The following is a 12,112-nucleotide window of genomic DNA, read 5'->3' on the forward strand; positions in this document are numbered from 1 at the left end:
AAACAAATTTTCCTGACAGCCTAATTCTCTCAACTAGCCGCCAGGCCCCAGCTATCTGCAAGGAAGATCCTGCAAGCTCTGGGGTTCATGGCATCTTGCATACTACTCATTCCATATGCCAGACTGCATATGAGGAAATTTCAGTGGTGCCTAAAAAGCCTTTGGTGTCAACACTCTCAAGATCTGGAAACTCTTCTACGTATAATTCCTTGCCTCAGAAAAGATTTTCTTTGGTGGCCAACAGCATGCTCCCAGAACAAGGGACTGCATTTTTCACCACCCCCCGCCTCCCAGACCCTCACCACAGATGCATCAGACTATACTTAAGGTGCACACCTGGACGGCAGCTGCATACAGGGCCAATGGATCCCACAGCAAATCCTTCTGCACATCAGTCAAAAAGAGATGATGGCTGTGCAGCACGCCTTGATAGCTTTCAAGCCCCTTCTCTCTCCAGGGGCTCTCTTGATCAAAACAGACAACACCACTGTGATGTGGTATATCAACAAGCAGGGAGTGACTCTTTGGTACACAGACTCTGCCATGCAACTACACCTGTTAGCACAATTCCTACCAAGCTCGCTTAACTCTCTTGCAGACCAGTTAAGCAGAAATCTTCTGGACCCACGAGTGGCAGCTCAGCAGAAGAACCTTCACCCTAATAACACAGAAATGGGGCACCCCGAAGGTCGACCTCTTTGCCGTCCACACCAGCCATCAGCTCAGCAAATTCTGCACCAGGGAGCATCACTGCATGGCTTGGAAAGTGGATGCCCTGTCCTTCCTCTGTGTCAGTCTAGTGGTTTATGCCTTTCCTCCACTACCTGTCATCCCCAGGGTACTGCTCAAAATAAAGGAGGAAAAACAAAGAACCATTCTGATAGCTCCAGACTGGCCCAGGCAGCACTGGTACCCCTTACTGCACAGCCTGTCCCCACTGCCTCATTGCATCTTCCTCAGATTCCAAACCTCCTGACCCGGAGGGAAGGGGAATTCATGCATCCCCAATAGCCGACACTTAATTTGGCAGCTTGGCTTATTCCCAAACCCCGAACCAATCTGCCAACCTCAATGAGCAGGTTCTAGATGTTACCCGTGAGGCCAGACGCCCTAGCACCAGAAAGTCTTATGCTGACAAATGGAAAAGGTTCTGCACCTGGATCCAGGCTAAGGGAACCAATACGGCACAGATCTCCCTCCCCTCATTCTGGATTACTCAGCTGACCTACTACACAGTGGTCTCTCTTTCTCCTCTATAAAAATTCATGCCTCTGCTATTTCTGCCCATTTTCCCACTGAGCAGCCCCTTTTCTCACACCCTTTGATCAAACAGCTCCTAAGAGAGGCTAGCAACTGGAGGCCACCTAGAAGGGCATCAACACCAGCTTGGGACCTTAACTTTGTATTGGAAAAGCTCCCCCTCCCCCCTTTCGAACCAGCTTATTCTACAGAGCTAAAATTGCTTTCCTGGAAGACAGCATTCCTGGTCATCACTCTGCCAGAAGCGTCTCATGGCTGTAGAACCCTTCATCATCTTTCATGCTGGCAGGGTATCCCTCAGAACTAACCCATCCTTCATGCCCAAGGTGGTGTTCAGTGTGGCTCTCAGCCAATCCATTAATTTGCCCACCTTTTTTCCTAATCCCCAGAATGGAGGGGAAGGATTCTGCACTCTCTAGATGTGCACAGATGGCTCAGATTCTATCTAGACAGGACTAAATCCTTCAGAAAGTCTGATTAATTGCTTGTTAGCTTTGCTACGGGGGGCAGAAGGCAAAGCCATCTCCAAACAAACCATTTCCAAATGGGATAGCACACTGCATCCATTTTTGCTACAAACAGCATGGAAAGCCTCCCCCCAAGGGGGTCAGGACACACACTACCAGAGCAGCCTCCACCTCTGCAGCTTTCCTCAGAGGAGTCCCCACCAAGGACATCCTGGAGGCTGCCACCTGGACATATGTTCACCCTTTTACTAAGCATTACCACCTGCCTCTCTTCTCCAAATCCAGGGCAGGGTTTGCCTCTGCAATCTTGCAGGGCATCCCAGCCAGCCCCTAGTTTCCTTGACTGCCTCCACCCTTTTCCTCAGCTTTGGGAATCAACCCAAATGTGATGACTGCAACAGTGAAACACGAAGAACATAGTACAGTTGTGTACACTTACCATAAATGTAGATGTTCGAGTGTATTCACTGTTGCAGTTCTGGTTTCCCTCCCTCCATCCCCCTTTCTTCTTTTTCCTTACAACGGACATTTTGGTATTTATTTTCCACTGGTCGGGTTCTTCCACCAGAACATGGCTCCTAGTTGGGGGCTCCTGACAGGTTAGGGCAAGAAAAACTGATGTAATGGCGTCAGCTGCCTTACTTTATACTACTGACGACCTGACATCAGTCCTGAAGCGACAGCAACCGATGCAGAAATACTAAGTCTCTGGTATTCTTGCCGGCCGAGGGCTACCCTGGCAGGGATAACCCATATGTGATGACTGCAACAGTGAATACACTCAAACAGCTACATTTATGGTAAGTGTACACAACTGTACTTTCAAGAACCCTTTTCAGTTGTAGTACATCAGAAATACATAAAGCTGTATCATATATCCAGAAGAGAACAGGGATATAAAGTGAAAACCAATGACATTATATCTTCAGAGAATGCTTTTCACAAGTGATGCACAGCTGTACATACAGAAGGTATTGCATCCAATTTTACATATTGGACTTTGTAATAGTATCAAGCAGAAAACACAAGGAATGTAGTCATTATCTACTATTCACCATTAACGGATACAGGTTATCACTTGCAGCACAGTGAGAGAGAAAATATATGTATATGTACATATATGGACTTGTTCTGCACAGAGCTTATGAACTAGTAGAGAGTAGAACAGTATCAGTCTTATCAGTTTGCTGGCTGCAGCCAGTGGTGATAAAACAAGCATATTTTTATATAGCTTCCAGATGTTTGGGGTGATCATGAAATTTTTGTAGTTAATAACATTTTTGAGGTTTAGGGGAAGATGGTTCCAGTTGGCAGGGATAATTTTTGAAAGTGGTGGAATGGAGGTTGGTGTAGTGTAAGGATTTTGCCTCCTTTCTGATTTAATAAGGCATAATGAGTTGGTTTTAGTTGAAATTTACTTTTGAGGGAAGGGCAGGATATGCTTTTTAGTATTTTGTAAGTGAGTGAGGATGGCAGAAGAGTTGCTTGTGCAGACCTTACGCTTCCTAAGCCAGCAAGCATTTAAGGAAGGTCATTCTAAATGAACCCAGAGCCCTAGAAAGGGTACTTAAACTATAATATTTGTCAGAGATATGCAAGACCGACCATGTAGCAGTCACTGCAATGTCTTCCAAGGGTAGGTTGAGTAAAAAGGTATTAAATGTGGCCTGAGACCTAACCGAGTACACTTTTGGCTTTGTGGCCAAGGGTTTCCTGACAGAAGAGTAACAATGGGCTATGTGATCGAATAACCATTTGTAATGGCTAATCTTAGATACCTTTTGACTTTTCTTGGCTGGTGAGAAGGATAAAAAACAACTCTTTATCTTTCCTGAACTCTTTTGTGTGATGAAGATAAAAATGAAGCTGTCTTTGAACATCCAAGCAATAATGATATTTATCTCCTTTATTGGAATAATCAAGTGAAATTACCAAATGGTTCAAAGTAGTCCGAGTAGCCACTCTCAGTATAAAGTACAAATTAGTCCTGAGTACGACTCTGTCAGGATAAGCAGTAATGTAGGTATATTTTGAAGATAAGGCATGACTTTCTGAAGGAGTTCTAGCAGAAGTGATGGCTACCATAAGAACAGTTTTCCTGGTTACAGAATCTGCTGCTGCTTCCAAAGGTGAACTGGTTAACCTCTACATGACAAAATTCAGATCCCAAGTGGGAGCAGTCCAGGCTAGTGGAAGTCTATAAAGAAACGTCCCTTTCAGAATGCATTACATGTCTTGTAAGGAGTCATTGAGGATGTTGGCAAGCCTTCATGAAAAGATTAAAATTGTACTTTAACTGCGGAGTAACTCCCCCCTTCTTAAAAAGGTGGGCTAGAACACTGACAAGAGATGGTGATATGGATCTATATTTTGCTTCAGAGCCCATAGCATACATTATTTCCCATTTACCTTTATAAATTCTTCTTGTTGAAGGTCTTTGGGGTGTGGTAATATGAGTAGCTACCTTAGCAGGGAACAATTGGTCCCCGGCCATCATTGGAAGTGAAGAAACCGTGTGGTCAGGTGAAGGTAATAAATGTCTGGGTGAGGGTCTTCTTCTGAGATGAGGCCACACAAGAGGAATCCTATCTGGTGATGCCAGAATGGGGCTATGAAAATGACCTTTGCTTTGCATGCTTTTGCTTCCTGGGGGAACCTTGTTTTGATTGAAATGGGAGTGGTGCATACTGGACACCTGGGGATCAGTCATTAGAGAATGCATCTCTTGGTGACTGTCCCTCTTGAGGTGCAGATTTGAAAAAAAAATTTGCCATTTGGTGTGGAATAATGAAGCAAAGAAGATTACAAGGTCTTCCCTATTTTTGAAATATGATGGAAGCTATCTTCAGTAAACTCTAAGTTGACCAGAATTCTCAAGCAGCTAGAAAAAAATCGAAGAAATACAGTACAGTATGAACAATTCAGTTTTTTGTGCGTTACACTTTCTGCCCCCCCCCGACAAAAACACACCTTGTGTTTTTAGAGTTTTAAAAAGGAAGATACAAATAAATTCCCTCTCTCCCCAGCCTCAGAACAAGTCAAACCAAACAAGTCAAATCACTAATATGTCAACATTCGCTCCATACTCAGTTTGCATCAGATTGCACATTCTCTCTCCAGTCTCTCACACACTCAGTCTCTCCAGCTTTCATACATTCATTCACTCACTTTCTCTCTCCGATCTCTCACACACACTCTTCAGCTTTCATGCATCTCTCCGATCTCTCGCATACTTTTGCTTCTGCTTTCATACATGCAATCACTCACTCTTTCTCTCTCCAATCTCTTACACACAGTTGCTTTTGATTTCATACATGTATTCACACTCTCCCCCTCTCTCAATACAGTTCATTCAATTCCAATCCACTCAGTTTGCCACTGGAAACTGTTCCGCATGCCATGCTTTCTAGCAGAAATATAAGTTTAAAATATTATTATTCCAGACAAGCTTTTAATTACTGTATTTCAATATTAAAATCAAATCAATCATTAGACCTCATCCCTCTTAGACCCATTATAGAGTACAATGCCCCGTTTGGTATGTACCTCACAAGACATCTGCAACAGCTTGAAAGGCCACAGAAATACCTCACTAAAAGAATCACAGGCCTAAAGCAGATGCTCTATGATGATTGTCTAAAAAAACTCCACCTGTACTCTGTCGTATATTGTCTACTCGAGGCAATCTTTGCTTAACATACAAGACCATGTCAAACCCACAGCTGTTGGACATGCTACACTTAAAGAAATCCCAATCCCTCAGAGACACACACTCCAGTGATCTAAACCTTTGTCATCACAATGCACAAAACATGCTGGAGGGATTGGTTCCTGACCCAGAGACTCCCCATACTCCGGAATAGACTGCCCATACATATCAAGCAGAGCACCTCATTGGCCCTCTTCAAAAGGAACCTTGATGATTGGATGGGAGATAGGAAATTCACCCCAGGGATCATGTCAGTCGCCCTGCTAGACAGGGGCCTGGAGAAGTAAATATTGTGGGAAGAAATATCCAGGGAATTGTTATGGCTAGGTTCTAGGGCCGATAGCCTAGTAGCAACCTATGAACCAATGCAGTGTTTATGGTATGGTATTGTATAGTATAGGATACAATATCTGTCAGGTCCATTTTTAATAGAAACTTTCAAGCAACCAGAAACTACACTTGTCCGGTATCTACCAATCCCCATGGGTGCCGGTTAACTAAGAGTTTAGTGTACTGTTGAAAGGCAATTCATGTGGGAGCAGTATTTGTTCTGGTAAGTATATAACTTATTTTTTTGCAGCTTCATGTCTTTGCTTATTGCTGGTAAGTACATATTTTTTCTAATTCATTTGCAATGATTCTTTTGGTACTTTTTTTTAGCACTAAGCTTTATTGATTGTCTGCTCTTGCAAGAATCTATTTCTTTTTAAAAATCTACAGAACATTAAGGAGTCTTATTTTTGTATGATGTTCTACAAAAGTAATTAAAATGTATATAGTCAAGGTATATAAGAATTTACCGTAATTATCAAGCTTTCTTCATTACACTGCGGTGGTGGTGCTGCGGTAGCATTGTCGCCTCACAGTAAGACGTTGTCCTGTTCGATTCTCAGCTAGAGCGTCTTCTGTGTGGAGACATGCGTGAATGGGCGTACCTTCCTTGAAGGTTGTGCGTCAGAGCTGGCAACTTGGTACATAAAAATCTATTGCCAATCATTAGCAGACCGGAGTTCCGCTGTGGCGACCCCTAACCGGAAAAAGGCGAAAGACACAACAACAGCATCAAGCTTTCTTTATTAATTCATTCCTTTTTATACATATGTGTAATGTATTACTTTCAGAGTACTGGAGAGCTTAAAAAGAAATTTATCTTACTTCATTCAAAGGACAGAAGAGTTAGAATCGGTATTCCAGTTAATGTAATAAGTAATAACAAATGTTCTTTGTGGTCACAAGAAAGGAGCAGATATAGTCATATCTGAGAGAAACAATCACCTGCAAGACTACACTTTTCTTATGTAGTACCCCATTTCACCAAACTTCTCTCTCCATAGACTCATTTTTTTTAAGTAAAACATATGCTATATTTGGCCACAAGATTTTTTTTAATCTGCTACTGTTTTAAAATTCATATCCGCTTTTTGGGTTTATGGATTATTAGAATGATGATTTTCAGTTAAGTACTCCTTCTTTTGGAACATGCATAATGACTAACAGCATAATCAAGCCTCCACTGTTCTTGCAAGGAGCACCACAGTTATGCCCCAGAAATGGAGAGAATCAAGCCCGTTATGCAAAACAGTAACAAAAGATAAAATAGCATTGAAAGCTGTTTAAAAATGTGGCAAGAAAATGTGTCTTAACAGCTTTTAAAGCCGCTCATTCTTCAGAGACCCTTTATTATTTCTGCCTGCTATTTCATGGTGCTGAAGTGTTTTACAAGCTTTTGAAAAATGCAATACAACATAAAGCCAGTAAAACACTTTGTGTTCCTTCACTTTTTTCTTGTACCTGGTAGTACATGGAACATTTAAAGCTCCATCCACTAGAAATAATCGCAGTTGGGTCTTTCCTATCATACTTATGTGTTTTTCACTTGGAAGCTAAGATGCACTTCTTCAGCTTCACTCTTGAGGTTACTTTTCTGACATCCATGCCTTGAACACATTATAAGTTGGTTATGATCAGAGACCCAATCATAATCTTCTATTTGTATATCTAGAATGCTGTTTTTTCAGCTAGTCAGTCCATAATTCCATAATTATATTCTATATCATTGGTAGAACTCCATCAGAACCTTTAAACTTAATTAGATGTAAGATTGTTTCTGCATTTGGCATTCTCTCCACTTACTAATTAACAGTTCTTGACGTTTATGTAGTTGCATTGTTGTGTCTACTTGCATAGTATAGTAGACCTTTCATGCATAGAGCAGTAAATGCTTAATTTCTAAACTATTTGTGGATCGCAACCATCCCCATGTTACAAATATATTTGTAGGTACTGAAAAGTGATTTTTATTCCAGGTATAACACTACAGGAGAAGATTACAGCTTTGCGGGGCAAAATGTCTGAAAAACATGCTTCCTGGTTGGTGGTGTCAGCCCTGGATGAAGTTGCATGTGAGTAATTATAGGTCTATAAATATGACTTGGTTTAATTTTAGTTCAATTGCTAATAAGTGAAAATTACTACAGTCTTTCATTTCACACTTCTATTAAATGATTCACACTTCTATTAAATGATTGGTAACATTCCATCATGCTGTGCATGTAACAGTTGCTTACCTCAAGGAATTGTCTGTCACCTTCTCCAAAGGACAGCAGAATGGCTATGTCTCCCATTGTGAAATACTGAACCACTCACAGTAGTTGGTGCTGTGTTATTTTATAGACCCTTATTTATATTCCTCCTCCTGGTTCCTACTGTAACAACATTGAAAGCTATTAATTAAGTTGCTGAGATGGATTTGTGATGCTATGGGTATTTTATTCTGAAATCTCTGAAATCAGTCACACTGATTGGGTATATCTTTTTTCTTAGTTTGAGAGGAGTTTTGCTGTGTGTCAGGGAATTGTTGTGGATCATAATTTTTCACAGATCACCTAAGAAAATGGCAGCATGATGTTTGTTTAAAATTATTATGATGGAAAATTGTGATGCATGCAGAAGATTTGCTGAATGCAGAGCTGTAAAAAACGGAGAACTTATGCCAGATGACCTAATGGTATAGATTTGAGATATGGGAAGGAAACTAGAGAGGGGGCATATAGACTCCTTGCCAAACGAACCTGTGCTGGAAAGTGAACCATTAAACCAAAAACCGTGAGGCAACAGTGCTAACCACTGCACCCGCTGTGCCTCCTATAAACTGATTAATTTCAGATTAGTTCACTAGATGACTCCCTTTGAGCCAAGAGCTCTTTTACAAGGTTCAGGCAGAGGTTTATGGTCAACATGGTATGGATGTAAAATGTAAGAATCTATTCACTGATGCGGACAGGAAAATAGCAGTTAATTATATTAATGCCAATTATGGGAATATAGGTAACACATAAGGATTTAGATTGTTTAGAATTTAACTGATAAAATGTAAAAATACCTGCCTTATCACATGGTTCTTATTTCTGAGCATTTTTTTTTGTAGCATTCATATAATCCACACAGCTACTTTATGTACTGTCTGTATATTTAAATCTAATTAGGTTCCTTCCAGTTTAGTAGGTAACAGTTCTCTGTGGCAAAAGAGGATACTTTTGGCAACTAATAAACTATTTGGTGTATGCCAGATGTCTAGACAATGCTCATAAATTAAACTTAACTTTAAAAAACATATGCATTTCTGTCTTAGCTATGGATAAATTATGGGGGGAATTTAATAAAGCCTACACTGTCTTTTATACCATGTAGGCATCATGGCACACTGCTTACACGAAAGTGAGCAGGTTTGCTATTCAGTAAACACAGCTGGGTGGCATGCATGTACGCACCAACACAGAAGTATCCGTGGCATGCTGATCACCTCATAAAGAGGTGAAGCTCATGTAAATGAGGGAGGTAGAGCGATCCAGCAAGCAGATAGGAAACCATGCAAGACCACATGTTGGTGTGAGTAGTGTACATGGAAGAACTCTGTGTACAGTATTTTAGACAGACAACAAGGTCTGTAAAAACGTAGGTAGATGGACAGAATTGGCAGAGCACATATAGGTATTAGCAAAACTATCCACCTTGTGTCCAAAAACATAAGGGAAATAAGTTAAAATAATTTTATTATTTTTAATGATCCTGGCATGTTTGCTCAATGTGACGCAGTGCACAAACCAGCTTTTTATGAAAAAATAAAAAAGTGGAAAAACACATGTAATAGTATGTGCCAGAAATATATTAAAGAACCCTGCATGGAGTATCTGCGATGGTGGAATGGTGCTGTTGCTAACGTGGTAGGGACTGGAACCGTGCACAGATTCCCGTGCAAATGAGGTGGAGTTACTGAATAGCACTAATGGGTATCTGTGTCTGCATATCCCTTCCGTGTAGGCACAGAACTGTGGTGGTGTCCACAGAAGAGGTAGCTAACATCAAGAGGGAGTGTGTCTGAGGACTTGTAAGCTCATTGGAGCTCAGACCACGTGTTTCTGTGTGTTTGCTCAGGGTGCCACTGTGCTGAGCATGACCTTTCAGGGGGGTGTGTACATTGACTGCTGAGCTTTGTTTACCTTCACAGTGCTTGTTTCCACATGTTTGCGTGGTGCGCCACATTTCTGAGAGTATCTAAAAAGCAATGATGTATTAGTTTTGACACTTGTTAAACTTAAACTAGGGCCAGTAAACGATGTTAATGATATACTACACAGGTGGAACGCATTACAGGTAGCCAGTCACACAGTCAAAACCTACAGCAGAGCACTGTAAAGTATGTATACACCCTACAGTCTGATTGGAGTGCAGACTTGGGAATTTTAAGTGAAAGAATGCTAGGGGCTGCTGCAGGTCTGCTATAGCTGTATGTGCTAGATTCCAGAATCAGTGCTGCTGCTGGTGCCGCTGACAATAGGCCTAGGCAGAGAAGGAGAAGAGTGTTCAGGCCCAGGGTAACTTTCCAGGAGCTACATGAGATGGAGATTGTAGAGCGTTGCAGGGTGGACAGGGACATACAAGAACTCTCTCAGCTCTACCGCCCCCAACTCAGACCCAGAGCCAACAGAGGGGAACCCATCCCAGTGGAAATAAAGGTATGTGTAGCCCTTAGGATAATAGCCACAGGTACCTTCCGAAGGCCAACTGTGGACATGATGGGGGTCTCATAGGCATCGGCATCCAGGGTACTCCACCACTTCTAGGATGCCATGCTAACGTATGCCTGTGAGCACATTTATTTTCCCCTCACCCCTGAGGCGAGGGACAGCAATATGCAACAATTCTACCATGTAGCACACTACCCTGAGGTACCGGGTGCCATAGATTGAACTGATGTACACATCAAATCACCACACAGTGAGGAGGGTAGATCTACATCAACTGCAAGGGGTACCAGTCCCATCAACTGCCAGGTCGTGTGCATTGCCCAGGGCATTATCATGAATGTGTGTGCTGACAGCCCTGACAGTTGTCACAACTCCCATATCTGGCATGCTTCACAGCTGTACCAGATGTTTCCTAGGGGGGACATCCTGCATGGCCATTTACTTGGGGGATGCTGTCTATGCCCTGGAACCGGGTGGGAGGGTGGTGTAATGGTTAAGGTGTTTACCTTAGAAGCACAAGGTGCAAGGTTTGATTCTCACAGGGGGTAATTGGCTAGGCTTAACAATGGTCCATGAGGGCAGCTAGCCTAGTAATAATCTATGAATCTGATACCCATCACACACACACGCACACACACACACACACACACACACACACACACACACACAAACAAGAATGCCATAATGAGGCAGGCGCACAAACTAGGAACATAAAGGGGCATGTGTTTGGGCTGCTAAAGTCACAGTTCCAGTGTCTTGATATATCTGGTGGAGCCCTGCAGTACTCTCCAGCCGCATGCACACATATGTTCACAGTGTGTGTCATGCTAGACAGTATGATCCTGCAGAAACAGCTGCAGCAGGATCAGCAAAGGGAAGGGATAGACAGCCCCCACCAGTGCCTAGGTCACCACAGTCACAGGACGACTCGGAGGAGGAGCCCCCTGATGATGTCCCTGTAGGCGTGCCCAGTACACTCTGGCATTGGCTAAGAGACAATGTATAGCACATTCACTGACAACCTAGGCCCTAGGGACTGACAGCTTACTTTTACTCGCATACATACAGTAAATGTGTTGATGCCAGGCAACCCACGCAACCTGTACCTAGCCATATATTGGTTGTGTATGGCTTGCATCATACAGAGTCAGCCCTGAACTACAGGTCTTTCAACTGCTGCATTCACAAGATAAATGTCTAAACTACACACTAATTGTAAGGATTACTATAATATGTCATATGTGTGGATCTGCTGCTGTTATGCAAGGAAATATAGTGGGCTAATTGGACAGATGTAACAGTCACATGGGACTGCAGATGCCCAGTCCAATGGTGTGCATTCCTTAGTAGTCACTAGGCCTCATGGTTGGAGTATTCACTACCTCAGTCAGGGGAGGTGTTAAACAGTGGGCTGGCATGATATTTGGACCGCTGTCTATCCCAGCAGATCATGTGCCATTGTTCCGCCACTCCCAACACAGCAGTGTACCCAAACAATTGCTTTAACAGAAAATCACGTATGGTATATCAGTGGACCAGGCAATCTTAGGGCTGTAACATAGATATTGCTCACACCATCATATGTCTCTCCTCATGCAGGATAACAGTGTACATATTTATGATGTTGATTGTGTGATGTGTAATGAATG

At 42.4% G+C, this 12,112-nt stretch overlaps 1 protein-coding gene across 1 annotated transcript in view; it reads left to right on the forward strand.

The window, feature by feature from the left end:
• XPNPEP1 (X-prolyl aminopeptidase 1) overlaps window positions 1–12,112 on the forward strand; it is a 1,046,907-nt gene that overhangs the window by 325,221 nt on the left and 709,574 nt on the right. The window contains exon 6 of the mRNA XM_044055946.1: window positions 7,743–7,838. Within this exon, the coding sequence (XP_043911881.1) occupies window positions 7,743–7,838 (96 nt within the window). The remainder of the gene's footprint in view (window positions 1–7,742; window positions 7,839–12,112) is intronic.

The sequence above is a fragment of the Protopterus annectens genome, chromosome 14.part0, assembly GCF_019279795.1.
Source record: "Protopterus annectens isolate FY-2018-M chromosome 14.part0, PAN1.0, whole genome shotgun sequence".
Lineage (NCBI taxonomy): Eukaryota > Metazoa > Chordata > Ceratodontiformes > Protopteridae > Protopterus > Protopterus annectens.